This window comes from Mytilinidion resinicola, assembly GCF_010093595.1.
Source record: "Mytilinidion resinicola strain CBS 304.34 unplaced genomic scaffold BDZ99scaffold_2, whole genome shotgun sequence".
In the NCBI taxonomy this organism is placed as follows: Eukaryota; Fungi; Ascomycota; class Dothideomycetes; order Mytilinidiales; family Mytilinidiaceae; genus Mytilinidion; species Mytilinidion resinicola.
In genome coordinates this window covers 3,015,856-3,036,203 of record NW_022985438.1, presented here as the reverse complement: position 1 = coordinate 3,036,203, position 20,348 = coordinate 3,015,856, and the positions used below count along the sequence as shown (strand labels likewise).

At 53.1% G+C, this 20,348-nt stretch overlaps 8 protein-coding genes across 8 annotated transcripts; 4 read left to right on the top strand and 4 right to left on the bottom strand.

The window, feature by feature from the left end:
• Positions 1-3,218: 3,218 nt before the first annotated feature.
• BDZ99DRAFT_142079 (heme oxygenase-like protein) lies at positions 3,219-4,906 on the bottom strand. Its single transcript, XM_033712697.1, has 3 exons — positions 4,789-4,906; positions 3,930-4,673; positions 3,219-3,828 (listed from the first exon to the last, which is right to left on the bottom strand). Exons 1-3 carry the CDS (start codon positions 4,858-4,860, stop codon positions 3,358-3,360), a joined length of 1,287 nt encoding a protein of 428 aa, XP_033583670.1. The 5' UTR covers positions 4,861-4,906; the 3' UTR covers positions 3,219-3,357.
• A 607-nt stretch (positions 4,907-5,513) lies between these two features.
• BDZ99DRAFT_485220 (chloride channel-like protein 3) lies at positions 5,514-8,414 on the top strand (the record flags this gene model as incomplete). Its single annotated transcript, XM_033722693.1, has 5 exons — positions 5,514-5,592; positions 6,056-6,885; positions 6,940-7,184; positions 7,233-7,665; positions 7,761-8,414. The coding sequence occupies 5 exons, from the start codon at positions 5,514-5,516 to the stop codon at positions 8,412-8,414; spliced, it is 2,241 nt and encodes a 746-aa protein (XP_033583669.1).
• A 75-nt stretch (positions 8,415-8,489) lies between these two features.
• BDZ99DRAFT_543464 (MFS general substrate transporter) lies at positions 8,490-10,682 on the bottom strand (the record flags this gene model as incomplete). Its single annotated transcript, XM_033726791.1, has 5 exons — positions 10,089-10,682; positions 9,540-10,010; positions 9,276-9,477; positions 9,017-9,218; positions 8,490-8,951 (listed from the first exon to the last, which is right to left on the bottom strand). Exons 1-5 carry the CDS (start codon positions 10,255-10,257, stop codon positions 8,490-8,492), a joined length of 1,506 nt encoding a protein of 501 aa, XP_033583668.1. The 5' UTR covers positions 10,258-10,682.
• Positions 10,683-10,760: 78 nt separating this feature from the next.
• Positions 10,761-12,229, top strand: BDZ99DRAFT_543454 (Clavaminate synthase-like protein; the record flags this gene model as incomplete). The annotated part of the gene is made up of 4 exons (XM_033726790.1): positions 10,761-10,805; positions 10,886-11,050; positions 11,156-11,305; positions 11,436-12,229. 4 exons carry the CDS (start codon positions 10,761-10,763, stop codon positions 12,000-12,002), a joined length of 927 nt encoding a protein of 308 aa, XP_033583667.1. The 3' UTR covers positions 12,003-12,229.
• BDZ99DRAFT_543442 (kinase-like protein) lies at positions 12,230-13,589 on the bottom strand. Its single transcript, XM_033726789.1, has 2 exons — positions 13,052-13,589; positions 12,230-12,991 (listed from the first exon to the last, which is right to left on the bottom strand). The coding sequence occupies exons 1-2, from the start codon at positions 13,554-13,556 to the stop codon at positions 12,333-12,335; spliced, it is 1,164 nt and encodes a 387-aa protein (XP_033583666.1). The 5' UTR covers positions 13,557-13,589; the 3' UTR covers positions 12,230-12,332.
• Positions 13,590-14,461: 872 nt separating this feature from the next.
• Positions 14,462-15,335, top strand: BDZ99DRAFT_471910 (uncharacterized protein; the record flags this gene model as incomplete). Its single annotated transcript, XM_033721743.1, has 2 exons — positions 14,462-14,856; positions 14,939-15,335. The coding sequence occupies 2 exons, from the start codon at positions 14,462-14,464 to the stop codon at positions 15,333-15,335; spliced, it is 792 nt and encodes a 263-aa protein (XP_033583665.1).
• A 1,234-nt stretch (positions 15,336-16,569) lies between these two features.
• On the bottom strand, positions 16,570-19,367 carry BDZ99DRAFT_506020 (dihydroxy-acid dehydratase-like protein). Its single transcript, XM_033724144.1, has 5 exons — positions 18,909-19,367; positions 18,756-18,853; positions 18,695-18,702; positions 18,476-18,583; positions 16,570-18,402 (listed from the first exon to the last, which is right to left on the bottom strand). Exons 1-5 carry the CDS (start codon positions 19,059-19,061, stop codon positions 16,958-16,960), a joined length of 1,812 nt encoding a protein of 603 aa, XP_033583664.1. The 5' UTR covers positions 19,062-19,367; the 3' UTR covers positions 16,570-16,957.
• On the top strand, positions 19,227-19,798 carry BDZ99DRAFT_142045 (uncharacterized protein). Its single transcript, XM_033712696.1, has one exon. It carries the CDS (start codon positions 19,392-19,394, stop codon positions 19,686-19,688), a length of 297 nt encoding a protein of 98 aa, XP_033583663.1. The 5' UTR covers positions 19,227-19,391; the 3' UTR covers positions 19,689-19,798.
• The last annotated feature ends 550 nt before the right edge of the window (positions 19,799-20,348 follow it).

Here is a 20,348-nt window from a genome sequence, read left to right as displayed (position 1 = left end):
TGTCGAGATAGGTATGATATATCGCGAAGGCCATTTGTAGCAAGTTTATGGCTCCTAAAAGAACAGGTAAAGGTTAGCAAGGCTTACAAAAAGGTGTTCTTCCATTCAGAAATCACGACGGGCGTACTCCTCTCCAAACGCCCCGCCAAACGCCCCTTCTAAGAACCTTCCCCTGAACAACCTTGCCACAAGCAACATACTCAACAGATCAAATCGACCCTATTTCTCTCTACCGAGGAGATGTCCTGAATGCATACACCCTCATATATCTCGCTATACATTCGACAAACGCCGTCAGCTAGGGGCCCACACCTGCGCCTCCCGCGCCATGTTAAAGACTCTGGTTTCCCTAAATTCCTAGACAGACTTTCAGGGGCCCACACGCTTAAAACATGCCATGGCCCCATCTCCAGGATTAAGGATCTTAGGGAAGTGACTTTCGAACTGTCTCCCCTATGAAAGATGGGCTCAAATCGTGCCGTTTCCATTGGCCCTCTTGATGTCTCATTTGCTGAGCTCAATAAGCGACAGATTGACTGTAATACTTTCGTCTTGGGCGAAAGTCTTCCCCTCCATTTAGGTCTGGTGAAGTGGGGATGAAGATATTGTGGTCTGATTTACTTCAATGTTATGCATCAGATGTTTTAAAAAGCATCTCATGAATAAAGGTATGCATTTCTCAGCATATACGTATACGATGAATAGTTGGTGTTAGGGAGAAGCGCCAATCGTCAAAGCTCTTTCGCTGGTCCTTATCTTGCCGAGTTTTCAGACTAGTGAACTGCAACCGACATCGCGGGACCTCTGGGCCCCTGAATCACTACCAAGAGCATGAATGCCACTATCTCCTTCTCTAGTTCTTATCATTGTACTCTATTCACAGGGCTTGGGAATCTCATATGGCTCTGAGTCTCCTAAAAACACTCAACTACCTACGATGCGTGGTTCTGTTTTCCTCTCCCGGCAATTGAATATAGTCACCTTCTACGAAAGCTAGATGCAGTGAACATTATGAAGAGGAGATAAGTGCAGGTGTAGCAAGCCAATCCCGGCTCTTGGAGTTTGATTCGGCTCAGGGGAAGCTACGTCGACTGTAGCCTGAAGAGCGAGCTTACAGCTGGACTGTGTACAAGGGGAGAGAGAGAAATAAACTGCATTGGACTGGATACGGTACGAACCGAGCTTTGGTCGGAACAGACACTTGGAGAAAAGAGGTCACGAAAGTGATGCAATTCAGGGGTCAATTTGTGTTGAAGCCGCTCCTTGAAAGCCTAGGGCATTGAGAAGCTTATAGCACCATTATGGCGAGCCTTGCTGCAGAGATTTTATCGAATACACACACACTCTGTTATATTATCGACACGAAGCGTGCCCTTATTAGGCCCTTTCAGGCTTCAAGTTACGGATCATTCTCAGTGTGTTCTTCTAAAGTCCCCGTCTCTCATCTATTTCTGTCTTCCATTATCCACTAAGCAATCTCCATGGTGTTCGATCCTTCATCTCGATCCTAACTAAGAATGCTGGGATGCGCACGCACTGGCCAACACGCTGAGTACCGCCCAGTGGCGATGTAGACTCCAGACCAGTGAATTCAGTAAACAGTTAGCGTATTCATCTTCCCCTCCATCACGCCGTTCCACTGTCCACCTACTTCCCACAAAAAAAATTGGCTTTGCACAGAACCGTGGTGTTTCAATCTTTTTTGAGGTCACGTCACTGATCACCTTTTCAACGTCACTTCGGGAGCACGGAACCACGCTGCAAGCTGCAGTATTCAATCATCATCTCCTTGATTCTATATATCTATATCAATCTCCCCCTACGAAAAGGCATCGTAGAATTGGCTGGTTGTGGTAAGACAGTCCCTTCTGAGGCACCCTCCGGGCGATTTTTACCTCTTTAATCACTTCAGGCTGTCGGATCTGCGTTTTAGGGACATCACAACAGCTTAGAAGGGTTCGACGAAATCTGACAGAATACAGCTCGCCATGATTCGCTCCTCAGGGGATTACGGCGGTAAGTCCGCGAAACCCAACCAAGAAAAAGGTGAAAATGCACCAAGCCCTACCAAGAACGTCCAGAAGTCTCGGGAGATGTTCCAGAATCAATTCAAAGACATCTCATGCGGAAAGGAGGCAGAGAAGTGACAAAAATAGCTCAACGTGCCAATTCCCCCAATGGAGGTAAAATCAGCTGAGAAAGGGAAAATCTTATGACCACAACGCAAACGTTATGCTGACCAAGCTTCTAGATCATACATACTTCACTATTAGCTGTGCAGGACTTTCTTTCAGAGCTCAAAGGCCGGCCAAATAGGAGTGGGAACTCCATCCTCAACAAAGCCCCTGATAGCCATATAATTTCTAGGCAGAAGAGGACTTCTTTCAACACTCGTCTTACAATATCGGGGCATCGTAAGACCCCCACCCTTACATTCCACTTCACTTCCCCGACTTCGACACAAAGAATGCACCTCTGATATCACTTATCGATTTCAAACTTAGCACGTGATTGTGGTAGACCGACCCATGGTTTAGAAAGTGACTTCTAGACCCCCTGCCTTTCGCCTACCCTCAACCGCTGGCTACGATCCCACGTTCATTTCGTGCTCATTGTATGTCCCCTCTAAGCCCCAAACGAAGTCAAAAGGAGTTGAAGCATACATCTAGGAGCAAGCGTTCAAAGTCATAACGACGAACGGAATTTCTACTTCCACCGATTAACTATCACTGGCTATCACCGACAGTTCATCCTCGCCCATTCAATCCCCCGTAACTACACCAGGGTCGCCACTTCACGCCGCCTCTTCGAAGACCCGCTTCCCTTCTATGACGTCACAGTTGTCCAGTGACTCAAGCATAATGACAGAGTGCAAATAACTCACGGGTACAGAAGAGCAAGAGCAGAAGCGCATTCACGTTCCGAAACACTGCAAGTAGAAGAAGAGAAGCATTTTGTCCCCATCTAGTCGCAGACCGATGGGATATTAGGATCCTGACTATCGTGTATACGCCGCGGTGAGAACAGAATCGAATGAAGAAGTATCGGTACAACAAGTGTGAAAGGAAGCCCAGACACATCACGGGATATCATATCACCCTCCCAGCCTTGAACCCAGTGCACCTAGAAAGATCAAGAGGCCTCCCCGGAACTCCCTGAAAACCCTTGAAAGAGCTGATTAGATGAGTCAGGCGCGAGCCAAAGCCCTAATCAACTTCATATTCCTCAATGGAGGCCGCATCTGTCTCTGAGGCTGCATCTGCCTCGGAGACTGAAGAATCCTCCTTTGAGCTAGACATCTTGAATTAGTATTGATGGCCCAGAAATACGTCTACCGTATCGCTATAGATACGGCACTTACGACGTCTGGCCACCGTTCTCGATCCCATTCAACCCACCGAAGGTGGTTTGACCATTGGTACCAGGAGTCTCGTCGTCCCCCTGACTGCCAATTCCAGCACCAAGCGGTCCGACACTACCGCCCAGGCCATTTCCATTCAAATTGCTCAGGCCTCCGCCTGAGGCTAAGCGTGTATTGTCGTCCTCTTGACCCATGCCGTCGACATCGGGCCAGAAGCGCTCCTCGAGCCAGCAAATTTGACGGAAGACCTCCTCGCAACGTAACATCTCCTCTTTTCCATTGGGAGAGGTGGTGGTGTTGGCGAGCTCGTCCACAAGGGCGCGCGTAGCGTCGACGAACTTGGAGAAGGCGGGAGAGGTCCAGTTGGGGATGAGAGATTGGTGGAGGGCGACGATGTGGGCGTCAGTGGAAGGTGTGGAAAGGGTACCGCTGAAAGTGGCAGCATAGGTCCAGGCGGAACGGTAGCACTACAGAGGTGTCGGTGAGTTGCGTATCAGATTAATATGAACTAAAATCTGAAGCCGAAGGTCGCCCTGGAAGAATTGCAAGGTATGAATAGAATACTTACGTGCTCAGTGCCCCACAGAACCACCATACCTTCTAGCATAGATGCGCTAGAGCTACTCGCGCTCAAGAATAGATCAAGATAGGCGCGAGTGATGGGAGTCGGCGGGTCGTTGTTGAGAGCAAGGCCATACTTGGTCACGTTGATTTCGAAGAATGTGATCTCGCGACGAATGTTGTTGAGCGCCGAGATTAGCAAGTCCATGGTCCGATACGCAATGTGGAACTGTGAACTGGTAGTCTGCGGCAGGCGTATCTTGGCCAGCAATTGTCCGATGAAGCGGATGTATCCACGCGCATAGTGTCCGTCCTGAACCAGCCATTGTGACAGCGGCGCCGCGGCAAGTGTGCCACAACCAGCATGGGAGAGGAAGGGCGTCTGTGTCGCCGCCTGGAAGGACGGGCCGCATACGGTGAGGAGATGGGCTGTCAAGGACGGCACAAGCGGCGAGGGCGCAACGTGCTGAGGCATGTGAGGCATGATTGGGAGGCCGTCGCGGGCGCGCTTCGCATTGGGGCCACGACGGTGGACCTGGAGGTTTGGATTGGGATGGGTGCCGTTGAGAATGGCGCGCGTATTGGTGTCGGGCATGCTGGGGTCGATGGGGGTGCCTTCGGGGTTCTCCCTCATGTGCGCCTGCGCTTCGGCGGAGCTGAGGTAGGCTTGACACTCCTGGAGGTGCTCAATCTGGCGGGTGGTGTTCTTTGCGCGAACGAAGCCGCAATGGAGACATCGTACCTTGTTGCACTGCGACCGTCAGTTAGGAGCGCGGATGGAGAGAGCACCGCGTCGCAGCCTTCTGGGGACATGTCGACGTGGTCGCACGGCGCAGGAGCATTGTAGATGGGAGCAGCGCACTCACCTTGGACGGGGTGCTCTCGTCCTGGAATTCGGCGAACGCGCGACGAATATCGGGATTGGCGTGTCTGCCCATTATGGTCGCGATGGAGTTGAATGTTACTGTAATTATTGGCGGGCGGTCAGAATTGTAAGATGTAAGATATGGGCGACGTGGCGGAGAAGAGGAGTTGCAAACTGACTCAGCCCCGCTTGCCCAATCGAGCCGTGGAACGGAGTAGTCGCTTCCTTATCTGGCGAGCCAACAGCGCTGGACAGATTAGTTGACCTCGGTGGCAGTGGTGCCAGCCGATGAATGCTTTACAGCTCGTATTTCGGCCCTGTTAAATACAGTGAATGGCAGATCCAATGTCGAGAGCCGACCGCACCACTCTTTATGGCATCCTTTGCGTTGGCTTGCATTGTCCCACTGCACGGATCGTGCCGCCCCGAGACAAGATGCTCCTCTCTTTTTGCTCGCTCTTGGCGCTATAACGCCTGCAGTAGCAGGGTTGGCGATCCACTCGTCTTAGAATACTCGTATTCCGCCCGGCCCGGTATCCACCCACATCTCACTCAGCATGTCTCTCTCATAACCGGCGGGGCTTCCTAACAATACACAACAACGAGCAACTAAATGCAGGTGGTCATTTCGCATTGATCTTTCCCCCAGTTCCTCAACTCTTCTCCACACTGCTATGCTTCAAGCATTCAATGCCCAAGGCCACTCACCCTCCTTAGCGCAGTATCATGCCCGTGACCCCCAAGTCAAGCTTTTACCATCAATCGTCGGATCATCGGACCTCCGCTCGAAAGACAGACAGCAGATGTCAGATGGAAACCACTGATGCTCTCCCAGTAGAACCTCTGGTCTTGTAAAGATGACACCCCAGAAACCCCGATACACAATCACGCCACAAGCCATGATACCAAGCCAATAGCAACCTTGACGTCTACTCCCCCACACCAGGCTATCAAATGCAGGGTATTGTGGCGTTGAAAGGGACTCGCCTATCGCGAGCTCTACGGGACCCCGCGTCGCGCGAAGATACCCCAAAAAGCACCTCCTACCAAGATCTACAGCTCTGAGGAACATAACCATGGTCACTCCTGCTCTCTCGTTCCGTCTTCTGTGTCATTTATCTTCCTCTTTCTCGTCTACAATACGCTCGATGACTACTGAGTTCCCTAGCATCCCTCAATGTCCTCAAATCATCACGAACCGACCGAGCGCACCAACCTTCTCTCAACGCCCTACGATGAAGAAGACATTCGCTCCGTAATCACGAAAGGTGAAGCCGCACTCGCAGGAACCTCCGTTGGCGAGCGACTAGCCTACAATGACTACACCACCATCGACTGGCTCCACGAACTGGTCAAAGAGTCCTACCGCGCGCGCTCCCTCCACGCCCGTCCTGGCCTGCGCGCTACGCTGCTTTCATATTTCGACTCTATCTCAGGGTGGATCGCCGTCAGCCTCATCGGAATCCTCATGGCCTTTGTCGCCGTGGCCGTTGATCTCTCCGTCGCGACCGTGGGCGATTGGAAGTACGGCTACTGCGCCGGCAGCCCATGGCTCAGCAGAGAGTCGTGCTGCGAGTACGCCGAAGCAGCTAGTGTGGCTTGCGATAAGTATCAGCTGTGGGGCGGCTCCTACGGTGTTAGGTTTGCGGTGTACGTGGCGTGGGCAGTGCTCTTCGGGATCATCAGCTCGAGCGTTACGATGTTGAGCAAGACGGCCTTGCCGAGCGTGGGATCTATGAACGGAGAGCTACCGAATAATGGGACAGGAGGCGGCAAGTCGCTCTACATGTCCGCTGGCTCCGGCATCCCAGAGATCAAGACGATCCTCAGCGGATTCGTAATCCCGCACTACCTCGATTTCAAGATTCTGGTCCTCAAAGCCGTTGGCGCCGTCTTCGCGGTGGCAACGGGGATGTCATTAGGAAAAGAAGGGCCATTTATTCATATTGCGGCTTGTGTTGGGCAATTGGTGGCTGAGCGTTTTCCGAAATATCGAGAGAATGGGAAGAAGATGAGGGAGATTTTATCGGCAGCGTGCGCGGCGGGGCTGAGTGCGGCATTTGGGGCGCCGATTGGAGGTGTGCTTTTTGCCTATGAGGTTTGTTGAGTCAGAAAGTGCCTATAAGATGGCTGCTGATGGGCGTTGTTCTAGGAAATCAGTGTCTACTTCCCTCGAAAGGTGTTGTGGAGGACGTTCCTCTGCTCAATGGTGGCAGCTATGATGCTGAGAGTCCTCAACCCGCATGGAACTGGGAAATTGGTTCTTTTTGAAACCAACTATGGTACACTCTACCGTACAGAACACTATTTCGTATTTGTATTGCTCGGTATTGCTGGAGGTCTATGGGGTGGGACCTTCACAATGTTGAATCTACGATGGGCTAGATGGTTTAGATCGTGAGTACCTCTCCACACCCCGATGCTCTCAAATTTGAACTCCCAAAGTCTCCCAATGATCAAAAACAAGCCCGTCTTCGAGGTCTTCTGCGTCATCCTCGTAACAGCCGCCCTTCAATACCCCAACCCCGTAACCCGAGCCCCGGGCGACAAGATCATTAAAAACCTCCTCGTCACCTGCGACGATGGCAAAGACACCTGGGTCTGCCGAAACGAGGCTCGCAATGATGCAAAATGGGACTACATCGCGTGGCTCGCATACGGAACCCTCGTCCAACTTGCCTCAACCACAATCACCTTCGGCTTAAAAGTCCCCTCTGGCATCATCATCCCCGCTCTCGTAGGGGGCGCTCTATTCGGCCGCCTAGTCGGCCAATGGGTCCCCACAATCTCCCCCGGCATCTTCGCCATGGTGGGCGCAGCCGCCTTCCTCGCAGGCGTCGGTCGAATGACTATCTCACTCTGCGTGATCATGTTCGAGGTACAGTATATGTTTCCCAACCACCACTCTTCCATTCCATCCCATACTATCCCATCCTCTCTTACTCTAAACCCAGTGAAACTAACCCCCCTCAGCTCACCGGCGAACTCGAATACACCCTCCCCCACATGATCGCCATCCTAGCGGCCAAATGGACCGCCGACGCCCTCTCCGCCGAATCCGTCTACGACCTCGCACAATCCGTCCTCGGCCACCCGTTTCTGGACACCGAACACGCGCTACATCTGATCCAACACCAGCCCTCCGCCCTCGTTGAAGCGCTGATACCACCTCCGGCTACGATGGTCGAGCTGACCCTCGAAATACCGTCTACTAACAGAGTTCCGCACAAGCTACTCGCTGAGAAACTAGGATTCCTGCATCGGAGGGGCTTGATGGACGGCGGGATCGTGCTCGTGCAGAAGGGGGTGTGCCAGGGGTATATTGCAGAGGCAGAGCTAGAGTATGGGCTACGGATGGTGGGAGAGCGGTGTGGGGAGGATATGGATGTGGAGGTTCGGGTGCTGGGTGATGCGCTGGAGGGAGAGGAGGGGTGCGATATTGGGAGTTTCGTGGATCGAAGCCCGGTGAGTGTGAGCGCAAAGGCGCCGATGGAGTTTGCGGTTGAGATCTTTGGGAAGTTGGGGTTGCGGTATTTGTGTGTGACGGAGGAGGGGAGTGGGAGGCTGGTGGGGTTTGTGATTAAGAAGAGGTTGTTGATTTATTTGGACGGGCTGAGGGAGCATTGAGAGGTTTGGCTGGTAGGTAGGTTTCATTGCGGTATCTTGTTGCTTGGTCGTGGTTGGCCGTGGTCGTTATCATATCTATCCCTCCAGCTCCTTCACCGCACCTACAGTCACACTACCAGCCTTCCCCTTCGCCTCTCCCGTCCATCCCTTCCCCTGACTGTCTATCTCGCCCACCTCTTCCCCATCCAACTCTTTCCTCTTCAGCGTCCTCAGTTCAAAATATCTCACCACAAACACCCACCCTGCCATTCCACAGATGAACGCCAAGCTAGCCGGAAATCCTTTCTTATACTTTGGCGCATCCGTCACCGGATAAAGGAATTGTTGGATGATGGTGGTAAGGGCATTTCCGAACGAATTCATCACCGCGATCGTCATTGCGCGGACTTGTTTATCGTTTCCGCAAAGAATGTTGGCCCATGCCATGAACATAGGGCTAAGGGGCCCATCGCAGCCCGCAAAAAGGTAGGAAGCGATCCGGAGCCCGAGAGGGATGTCCCAGATTGCGAGGCAGATTGTGCCAAAGAGGAGGATGCCCTGGGTGATGGACATTAACGAAGATTCGGAATATGAAGCGAGGATGCGGGGAAAGGGGTGTTCACCAAGTTTATCATTATCATCACCATCCGCCTCCCCGTCGCATCAGCGTAGATATTCGCCGCCATGACCATGACGATATTAAACCCGTTGATAGCAGTCGGTATGTTGTTCACCTGGTAGATGGACCACGTGTGCTCCTTATCTTTTTTCAGGAAGAGCTGGAAGACCGTGTTCGCGACCTTTCCAACAGTCGTGTTCCAGAACCTAGAATAATATGAGCATCACCCGCTACCTCTGGGTCTTAAACGTTCGAGTACTCACATCCACAACACCGTCAAAATATAAAACTGCCAACTCTTCACAACCCTCGAAAACAGCCCCCACGAGAAATCCCCAATCGGCTCGCGTTCATCCTCCACCAGGCGATCGCAACACCGCTGCCTCTCCTCCGGATTCAGATAAAACGCTGTCGTCGCCTCGGGGGTATCGGGGAAGACTATGAAGCCGTAGATCGCCACAGCAACTGTCGCCTATCAGCATTCTCTCACTTCCTGCGAATTCCTAGGATGCGAAGCGGGAACGTACTAGTAATGATCCCATCGATAATAAACACCCACCGCCACGCCGCCAACCCATCCTTCCCATCCATGCTCGCCTTCACGCCGCTGAAGATGTACCCGCCAAACGCTGTCCCCGCGTACGGCGCGCACGCGAAAATCGCGGTTCGCTTCCCCAGTTCCGTGCGCTTGTACCAGCTCCCGAGGACGTACTGCACACCCACGAAGCTTGTCCCCTCGAGGAGACCGAGGAAGAAGCGGAGCGGGTAGAGTTGGTTGTACGAGGTAACCTTGTACGTGCCGATAGTGATCAGTCCCCATGCGAGTTCGCACCCGGGTAGCCAGTACCGCGGCGGTACCCAGGTCAAGAGCAAGTTGGAGGGGATGCCGCCGAGGATGACGCCGACCTGGAAGCACGTGTTTGCGAGGTTGAATTCGTTGCCGTACATGTGCAGGTCTTCTTTCATGCCGCTGACGAAGGCGTTGGAGAGGTTGGCTTCTACAAGTTGTATCCTTATCAGTTGAGGTCTAGTAAAATTGAAGATAGATGAGGAGGTGGGGTGTAGTGGTTACGCACGATCCAGCCATTTGCAGAAGTACCCCAAACACGCATAGCTGAGGATGAAGAAGTCGACTTTCGTGAGGAGTTTCTTCTCGGCTTTGGACGTGCCGGCGGGATACCACCAGAAGAACTTGGGCTTGTCTTTGCCGTAGGAGGAGGAGAAGACTTCGCTCCAGTAGCCCATCTTAAACGAATTATGAAAAATGGAATTGGGTAGTATCACCAGTTCCTCATCCCTCTAATTATTTCAGTCGAGGCAGATCAAGCCAAGGCAATTGGAGCAGTAAAGCTCCTGGGATCCCCGACGTATTTCTACTCATCCTGAAGATATGAGATCTGGAGATAGGAGAAATGGGCGGCTCTCGGTGCGAATCCGACGGATCGGACAAGTCCGATGGATAAGATATGGATGTTATGGAAGTCTAGTTGCAGATAGTACTCTACTGAAGACCATTCGGCGAAAGAGGGAATGATAAACACGTACAGGGAGGTTGGCGGGGCTGTCTCCCCACCTTCGGGAGCTTGCATCCCCAGTGCCAACGGTGTATTCTATATGCCGTCGTCAGTGCTTTTCAGGTGGGGTCTCGTCGAGCTTGAGAACAAAACCGAAACCTTTGAAGCTTTTAAGCTATTCGTAGAGGAGTAGGCGACATAGTGTGTCGAGAAACTTTGGCAATTCATCTAAGGATGTCAGAAACATTGACAGAACCACCACCAGCAGGCGACGACGAGGTAGGCAATTCCTTACAGGATACCATTCCTAGCTTCACAACGAATTACTCTGAAAAATATCCCGTCTAACCTCAACCCAGGACGTCTTCTTCCACTCCGGCACCACGCCCACCTACCGCAAAGTCACCAAAACCCCCGGCGCCTTCACCACCATCCCAACCATCGACATCTCCGCCCTGACCTCGCCCACCCCCTCCCTCTCCTCCCGCCAACAAATCGCCGCCCAAATCTACTCCGCGTGCAGCGTCTCCGGCTTCTTCTACCTCTCCAACCACGGCATCCCCCAATCCCTCTAAGCCTCCACCTTCGCCGCCATGACGCGCTTCTTCTCCCTCCCCCACTCCACCAAGATGACCGCCCACGTGCACAAGAACCCCGCCATCCGCGGCTTCGAGCCCATGTTCGAAACGCGCCTCGACCCGCGCACGCGCGGCGACACCAAGGAAGCGTTTACCATGGGCGACTGCCCGCTCGAGCCTGAGCAAGGCTACATTTCCAAGGTCGGCACACCTCCAGCATGCAACATGACCAAGCCGCAGAGCATATGGCCCGAGGGCGAGGACTGGTTCCGCGAGGCGATGTATGCGTACTACGCGGGCGATGACGCCGCTGGCTGCGAAATTAGTGCAGATTTTCGCGCTGGCGTTTGGTCTGGAGGAGACGGCGTTTGCCGGCCTTTTTTCACGTTTTCTCATCTGGGGGATGCGCGCGCGCTTGCATTACCCGCCTTTAACCCCCCCGCCGACTGAGGGAGACGCCGAGGGCATAAGTCTCGGCGCGCATTCCGACTTCAGTTGGTTGACGTTGGTGTTGCAAGACTCGGTCGCCGCGCTCGAGATCCTGAATAAAGACGGCGTGTGGATCGACGCGCCGCCCGCGCCGGGCACGTTCGTGTGCAACGTGGGCCAGTACCTCGAGCGGCAGACGGCGGGGCGGTTCGTGGCGACGGTGCATCGGGTGCGGAATAAGACGGGGGCGGGGCGGTATTCGTTGCCGTTTTTCTTGACGCCTGGCCCCGGGGCGCGGTTGGGGGTGTTGGAGTGTTGTGTAGAGGAGGGGGAGGAGAGGGGGGAGGCAGTGGATGTTGGGGGGTTGTATATTAGGAGGGTGTTGCCGGCGAGGCCGAAGCATCTGACTAGTATTAAGTATCGGGATGTCCCGGAGAAGGAGTGGCGGTATGAGTGTTTGTATGGGTAGGGGAGAGGTGGTGGAGCTTAGAAGAGGGTTGTGGTTAGAGTATGAAAGTACTTCTGAATGGTCAACTTCGATTTGTCCTAGAAAGGAGAATATTGATCTAGTACTGCTTTTCTTTTACTTATAACTGCCGCATTCGGCCATCAGACCAACAATCTCTTCACTGTGGGAATGTAGGTCGCATGCGATTCGTACACTACTGTTAGCCGTAATCTCTTAGACTACCTAGAGGCGCTGGAAGTATTTAAGGACTCGACTTCAATCTCATCTTCTTGGATATTAGCTATGCAATGTAGGAGGAACGTAGATACGGAAAAGCCGAAGAAGAGAGTATTAGGCACAATACACTCTCATGACGGCTTGAAATGAAGCATTGTACAAAAGTTGCGCAGCGGTTATCCGATGCTGAGGATTATAAGAGAATCCTTTTAGCATAAAGGACAGTACGTGAGTACGCTCGGTCGAACTGACGTCAGGGCGGGCGTGTGCAATCATTGCTTCAAGGGTGAATTCAGGCTGCTTCCTCGGATCGTACCATGAAGCGTCAGTTCTGGTGGGTTGGTGGTAATAGCCGGACCAAGTTTGGGGTAGTGGACCGAGGACTTTGACCATGCCGGGCAGCGCATCGCCGTAGATGGACCAAGGGAGAGTGCGAAGATAGAGCTCTGTGAAAACACACATGTAGCTCCACATGTCGCTGGCAGCACTTGGGTCTGTGTTATGAAGCCGTTCCGGGGCACACCAGGCGCTAGGCGATTGTGGCTTGTAGTTTACTGAAGTGCCCGCATTCATTGCTAGGCCAAAATCGCCGAGATAGACTGATTGAGTGAGTAAGCTGGGAGGGACCACTACTGGCCTAACGAGCTCTCCCTGCATCCCTGCCGGAGTTTGCAGGAGGATCTTTTTAGGCCGGCCGAGGTACTGGTATTTCATCTTGATGTCATAGGCGTCAAGGGGCACGATGCCGCACATGATGTTTTTGTCGTTCAGGTCTATAGAGTGTAAGCGCAAAGGAGGTAAGCGAAATGGGGGGGGGGGGTTTATAAACGGACCTCGATGGACGATGTTGGCGTCGTGCAGGCATTTCAAAGCTTGTAGCACCTGCTTCGCCGCGGACATTCGATTGGCCATGGACATGCTGGCGAAGCAGGAGTGAAGACTGGGGCCTCGCAGGGGAAACACCAGGACTCTATGGTGACCGTTGGGGCTAGGAAGCGAGAAGGTTTCGTGAGAAAGGAGAAGTTTGGACGTGTCCCGGATGCGCCGGCGGATTTCGTTATGCATAGTGCTTTCAGGGTCTGCCGCGTCTCTGGCAAGAGTAGTGACCTTGAGGGCGACGTCCTTCTTTGTTACGATGTCATGGGCCATCCAGACGGTAGAGAAGCCGCCGTGGCCGAGCTTATGCTCTATGCGATATCTCTGGGCCAGGACGTTTCCAATGCAGATCGGATAATAGAATGGCTGCTGAAAGTATAGTAAAAGAGGTTCAGCATTCTCCTCGAGGTCCTCGACCTCTTCCTCGTCGTCAGAGTTTACACGGTCGCCGCAGTCGGTCATGGTTAGGGTGTGATTCGGCGGGGGCGGTCGTAGGTCTCAAGATGTTGTCACTGGGTCGGGTGTTGCTGGCGCCTATGTGTATGGAAGCGAGTAACTGGGTGAGTATGAATGGACAAAGGGTGGGTGAAGAGCGTGGTGGGTGGTGAGTGCTGTGTGGTGGGAAAACAGTTGGGTCAGCCGTTGGCTTAGAAGTGCCCACGGGCTCGTGCACGCTACCACCTCTGTGCACAGTTTCTTAAACCCTAACTAACAATATTACTAAATTTCAACACTTTAATAAGGGCGATGGTTACCTGCACACCCCCTGCACTATTGGCGTTTCACCGCCTTCCTATTGGCTCGGGCTACGGCTCCGGAGCCTCCAATTCGCTCGCTTAACTCGCTCACTAATTCCGAATGCTCTCTCCAAATGCAGCTATGTACAACACAAGCAATCACATCATGCCGATTTGTGTAGCCTTACGTACAAGCTCACGTACAAGCTCACGTACAAGCTCACGTCCAAGCTCACGTACAAGCTCACATACGGCCTCGCGTATAGCATCACGTGCAGAGAGACGTAAGGGTGAATGCCCGGAGGAAGCTCCGCGCTGCTCTAAGCCAATCAGAAGGTGGTGAAGCTCCAAGAGGGGGTAAGGGGGTGTACATGTAGCGATTAGGGGGTGTACGAGTAGCGCTCCCCTGTATTATTCCTATTTTCACATCCCATTTATACGCTTTTCTATTCACATTTACACGTCTTAATATCCAAACAACACAGCGCGAAACCTCCAGCATTATTTCACAATGTGTTGGATTATGACAATCACCTACGGCAAACCATGCTGTAGCAAAACAAGGCTTTCATGTACATATTGTTCGCGTTCCACCTAATATTAGATGCTTACGGCCTGCAAACCAGCACAATGGCAACGGTTACTATCTCCGGATACTCATACCAGCTCACATCCGACGGAACCCACGATTATGCCAGTAACCAAGGTACCACTTACTATTATCGCCGAGCAAACACAACGCAATGGTTTCAATACACGGCGCAAGTTCAAAGTAGGGGCACGACCACCCAAGCCAGTAGCAGTAGCGGTGGCGCTGTTCCCGCGCGATACTCCAATCGCCTGGCAGCTAATGTATACGATGCTTCCATCGGCACGATACGTGTTAGATGGGGTCTTGCCGCACAACAGCGGCTGCTGACAGAAGCAGCCAATAAGGGGATCTTAGTGGATACAATGAAGGCTCTTACTAAACATTTCACGTATCTAATAGCTGTGCGAGTTGGTGCCGTTACCGCTGTTATTAAGTAGGTTAAGCAGGAAACTTACCTTTATAAGACATCTTAAAATCTCTTTACTATTGGCCTAGTAAGCTGACTGCCTCTATAGATCACCACCGAAAGACTTCAGCGTAGACAGTTTGATCAAAGCCCAGTGTAGTGGTCATGAGCACATTACTGCTGAGCTGACCGGCAAAAAGAAGGCCCACGTTTACCTTACAGGGAAAGGTTCCGGCGCAACAGCCTACGATAATATGAGCATGAGTGGAGAAAGCATCATGACCAGCCAAGGAGCCGCCGGCTATGCTATTGACGCCAGCCTCTCTACCGGCACCTACACTATGGCGGGAGCATCCGCCTCACATGTTGCGGCTGCCACGACTACAGCGGCTTCTAGTTCCACTACAACAGCAACCTCAGGCACGTCGTCACAGGCCGCTTGGCCCTGGGAGGATGACCCAGAATATCCAACGCACCAACGGCGGCTGGAACGGTTACAACTATGAAAGAAGGTACAAACAGGTGTGAATAGGGAAGCCCTAACTCGTCTATGATCGGGCTCTAGCATTTGCTCTTTTTGCATTAATGGAGGGGGTTTCCCAGTGTAAGGAGTAAGCCGATGGAGCGAGTTTGTGGGGTATAGTTTGCAATCTATTCCTAATCAATCACTTAGCACTTTTTATTAGAGAGGAATTGTGACCGGTTTGAACCGTTTCCAGACTAGGCACGGACCTCTATTCACTATGTGCGTAGAAAAGGGGTACCCGTGGGGGTCGTGGGGGGGGTCAAAACAGCGCGTGAAAAGCCACAAAACGCGTCCTAAAACGCGTATGCGGGGTCAATTCACTGGATTACAACCCGATTAATCCAGGTTGGACCTTGGCCTGGTCCTTGATTGGATTGTCCAGGTCCACTAAAACGGTCGATTGCAACAGATCGCTCACGTTGGTTTAGCTACGGTCGGCTTACTCCTCACGCTGTTTGTAATACTTCAGAAACCACGTTGCATCGCCACCATCCCGTGCATTTAGTGCATCGTACAAACCGGGAAACTCCCCTCTTGCACGATTCTCCCGTCGCCTTATGTCATCGGCTGTCGACATGGTGAGATGGAGATTTGTGAACGACAATACACAAAAAATCGGCCGTCTAGTGAGTTTTGAAAAGCGCAGATTGAATAGCCTACAGAGCAGATGGATGGACTTGTTACCAGTAACTAGACGCAGAGATTGAGCTAATGGAATGTTTGGCACACACAAAGGCAACTTGAAATAGCACCTTATTCTTTTGTCTTTGTCGTGCGCAAACGGCTTACCAGCAACCACTCCATTGCCTCATCGATGAAAGGGACGTGACCAAAGCAATCACGATCGTAAAATCGCAAGTTATTCTTACTTGAGATCATAGAGTCCTGCATTAAGAGTTCGCAGTTTCGTGGCTCCGTGCCTCTTCGCACTGTACTCTTCAACGTGCGAGCCTACTTTCCTTCGGGGGGAGTGAACGCCATCACGCTAGTTGAAAGCAAAATAATGTGAGCGAACAATCAATCGTCAATTTCCGTAGAAGAGAGTATATAGCTGAGATGAGTACGAAAAATAGGAGGATGGATGGAAGTTCGAACAGATCTCCAAATGGTAGGAATGGCGTGGCCCAAGTGGTCCAAGCGCCCACGCTTACCGGTTTCGGCGTCCGTGCACGTGCTTGATAGAACAACAACTATAAGAATATGTACGCAGCTTTCGTGTAAGTATCAAAGATTCAAATTTTCCCTAGTTATGCTTTTGTCTAAGTGCCCTACGCCCCTACTCCAGGCTTCGCATGCATGACCCTAACCCAGCGCCCCCATGTGTCTTTCCACTTCCCGTCCTGCCGCTAGAAGGCCGCGAGAAGCAAAAATTTGGAAATGCTATTGGTGGAGGATGGACACTGGGAATAGAGTAAATAAGGGAGACTAATCTATAAGGGAATTTTTGGAGGTATGCAGTTCCTGTTGTAGAAAAGGATAATATAGCAAAAGCAGAACATAAAAGATGACCCAAAGAGTTAGACCTGGAATCCAGATCCCGTGTCTTTGGCATCGCAAGGCAGTATATCGTTAGAAGTCCATGCCATATGCGTCCATAGAGGCTTAGAAGAGATCGGTCATAGCTCCGTGAGATGCATCTCCAACTAAGGCGGCATATTTGGCCAAGACACCGCGAGTGATTTTCGGTTTGGGCGGAGTCCACTCAGCGAGCCGCTTCTTGATCTCCTCGTCCGACACGTTCATGTCGATCAAGTTCTTTTCCGAGTCAATCGTGATGATGTCTCCATCGCGCACCACGGCGATCGGTCCTCCAACGGCAGCTTCGGGGCAGATGTGACCAACGATGAAGCCATGGCTAGCACCGCTGTATCGGCCATCGGTGATGAGCGCGACGTTAGTGAGCTTCGCACCCATAAGCGCGGCAGATGCCTTTAGCTGCTCCGGCATACCAGGGCCACCCTTGGGTCCCTCATATCGAACAACGAGTACGAGGTTCTCCCCGCGTGGGATCTTGCCCTCATTTAGGGCTTCGTCGAGCTCCACCTCCTTATCGAAGACGCGCGCCTTGCCAACAAACTTGGTGCCTTCCTTGCCAGTGATCTTGGCGACAGCACCAGTGGGTGCGAGATTACCTCGCAGGATCTCGATGTGGCCAGTAGATTTGATGGGGTTGTCGAGTGATCGGATAATTTCCTGGCCTTGTGCCAGGGATGGGAAAGACTCGATGTTCTCGGCCAAGGTCTTACCAGTGATGGTCATGATATCGCCGTTCATCAGGCCGGCTGCACAGAGGAGCTTCATGACGGATGGGATACCACCAATGTCGTATAGGTCAGCAACGTAGAACCTGCCAGAGGGCGCGAGGTCCGCAAGGAGAGGGATCTTGTTGGACACACGCTGGAAGTCGTCAAGAGAGAGTGGGACTTCTGCCGTGCCGGCCATGGCGAGGAGATGCAAGACAGCATTGGTGGAGCCTCCAAGAATCATCATCATGATTAGCGCATTCTCGAAAGAAGCTTTGGTGAGTAGGTCTTTTGGGCGGATGTTCTTCTCCATGCACACCTGGACTGCGGCAGCCGCTTTCGCGCACTCTCGCATCTTGGCGGGTGCTGCAGCGGGAGTGCAGGACGAGTTTGGAAGACAAAAGCCCATGGCTTCGATGCACGTCGACATGGTGTTCGCCGTGTACATACCTCCACAAGCTCCAATAGTAGGACAGGCGTGCTTCTCAAAGTCTTCCATAATCTCATCGGGAGTGATTTTGGGATTATGTGGACTGCTCAGGGTCTTGTAAACATAGGCACCTTGCGCCTCGTAGCATGAACTGATGTTGATGGGCTTGCGGAGTGTCTCGCTGTAGCCGGGCATGATGGTGCCACCATAGACCATGACCGAGGGACGATTGTGTCTCGCGAATGCCATGATAACGCCGGGCATGTTCTTGTCGCATCCGGGAATAGCAATGCAGGCATCATGATGCTGGGCGCAGGTGACGGTCTCGATGCTGTCGGCAATAATCTCGCGAGTTTGAAGCGAGAAGCGCATGCCTGTGCACGACTCAGTATCCTGGGGGATGCCACGAGATCTCACAGATCCCGCAGGGGCACAGGGGTGGCTTACCTTCACCGCCCATTGTGAGGCCATCGGAGACGCCAATCGTGTTGTATTGCCAGGCCAGCATGCCCTGCTTCTGAACTGCATCTTTCACGGCCTTTCCGAGGTCCAGCACTGTCGGTCACGAATAATGTCAGACAAATCCTTGCGGGGTAAACTGAGGCTAGGAGGCGATGGGAGGAGTCTTCTAGAGAGAAGGTGCAACTAATTTGGGTATATACCTACAATGCATGCTGTTGGTAGTCAGTAAAGTGGATCTCGGCTTCGGGGAATGTTTTGTACGAACTTGCAAGGATTTCCTTCCCACCACACGCTTGCGACTCCAACGTGGGGACTTGTCTTCATGGATTGGCGATCAGGCACGCCGGCGGCGTAAAGCATTGCCTGTGTCACGCGGGTCAATTGAGGTGGCGCGATCGGACGGTCGGGTCACTCTCACCTGGGCGCCGGGGAAGTCATGGTCGTTTGTGAGCACACTCGAGTACTTGTTCAACGCAAGCTTTCCGTCTCTCATGGTGCCATCTGGCAGCGAGCGGAACTCGGCATATCGAGGGTCAGAGTGGCTCTGTATTCGCGAATCGGAGGGCTCCATGGCGGTGATGGCGTGAGGACTTGTGTGACAGGAAACAAGTATTGTAAAAGTTGGAGGGTGGAGTGTAGGATATAGTGGGGCCTGAGAGTAGTAAAATAGTACAGAAAGACCCCAACAGCAAGCGAGGAAGGTCAATTGACTTAGAGGAAGGTGAGCAGAGCTTATTCTCGGATGTGGAAGGACAGTGAACAGAATTGACGCAATCGGGCAGCTGGAGAAGATGAGGTAGGAGGAGTAGTGAAGGGGAGCAGGGCTCTGCGATCAGTATTCAAGCAGCCCTCAAGCGCCGGCGTCGAGCAGATCTCGGGCTATCTGGGAGCTCAAGGGATTATGAGTCGAGTGCTCGCAGGTGCAGCCGTCAGGGTGATATGGGCTCTCGCACCGGGTTACTGGACTCGGGGACAGGGTTCCACGGGGGCGTCTCTCTGCCACCATCGTGGGCCAGATGTGCTGTCTGCCCCACCCTTCGGACGGCTGTGGATAGCAGCTGTGGTTTGCCTCGGGGCCCTGGCCTCACGGCGGCGACGGGCATCATGCTGGCGTCTCCCCGCCGGCCGTGGTTTGGACGACAGAGGAGGCGGGACGAATGGAGCAGCGCAGAGAGCTAGGGAGTCTCTAGGTGCTTAGTGCCAATGGCAGCAATGGTACCAGTACAAGCTACCGGTGCAGGTCCCGGGCACACGATAGTCGCACAGACGGGCGCAAAAGAGGCCCGCCGAGTGGCATGGAGCGTATGCACACGGCTGCCGGCAGCTGGTGCCACGGATCCGGCGAGAACGCCGAGTAAGGGCCGCGCTGTGCTGAGGAGCTACCACGTCGAGGGGAGTGAAGGAAGTTGAGGCGAGAAATGCACGAGGTCACAGGGCTGAAAGGAGACTGCTCGCGACATAGGCAGTACATACATGCCGCCGCCACGCAGCACTGCTCCCCGCAGGCCATACCGCTCCGCGCATATAGCGCCTCCACGCAGCGCCCTCTTCGCCTGGTATCCCTAGGAATGCGCCTCTCGTACTGTGCCCAACACCCGCCAGACCACAGAGCACAGAGCACAGGGCACAGGGCACAGGGCACAGGGCACAGGGCACAGGGCACAGGGCACAGGGCACAGGGCACAGGGCAGCACACCACAGGGCCGCCTGGATGTCATCAACACCATCGAGCATCGCGACATTGGCGTCCCAAGTCCCGTGAAGTGCGGTGCCGTGGGTGCCCTCCATGAGCCCCCAACGCATGCATCTCGCCCCGCGTCGCCACGCACCAAGCCTGCAGGCCCCACGCTCCTGTTTT

Bases quoted from the DNA above. Each gene is read 5' to 3' on its own strand.
- BDZ99DRAFT_142079 (XM_033712697.1), bottom strand. From the start codon at position 4,860: ATGGGCAGACACGCCAATCCCGATATTCGTCGCGCGTTCGCCGAATTC. The intron at 4,674-4,788 runs GTGAGTGCGCTG...TGACGGTCGCAG, and splicing joins ACGAGAGCACCCCGTCCAAG to TGCAACAAGGTACGATGTCT. The intron at 3,829-3,929 runs GTAAGTATTCTA...ACACCTCTGTAG, and splicing joins TTCTGTGGGGCACTGAGCAC to TGCTACCGTTCCGCCTGGAC.
- BDZ99DRAFT_543442 (XM_033726789.1), bottom strand. From the start codon at position 13,556: ATGACCGACTGCGGCGACCGTGTAAACTCTGACGACGAGGAAGAGGTC. The intron at 12,992-13,051 runs GTCCGTTTATAA...TACACTCTATAG, and splicing joins CGCCAACATCGTCCATCGAG to ACCTGAACGACAAAAACATC.
- BDZ99DRAFT_506020 (XM_033724144.1), bottom strand. From the start codon at position 19,061: ATGGAGCCCTCCGATTCGCGAATACAGAGCCACTCTGACCCTCGATAT. The intron at 18,854-18,908 runs GTGAGAGTGACC...CGCGTGACACAG, and splicing joins ATGACTTCCCCGGCGCCCAG to GCAATGCTTTACGCCGCCGG. The intron at 18,403-18,475 runs GTAAGCCACCCC...AGTCGTGCACAG, and splicing joins CCTCACAATGGGCGGTGAAG to GCATGCGCTTCTCGCTTCAA.
- BDZ99DRAFT_142045 (XM_033712696.1), top strand. From the start codon at position 19,392: ATGAGTCGAGTGCTCGCAGGTGCAGCCGTCAGGGTGATATGGGCTCTC.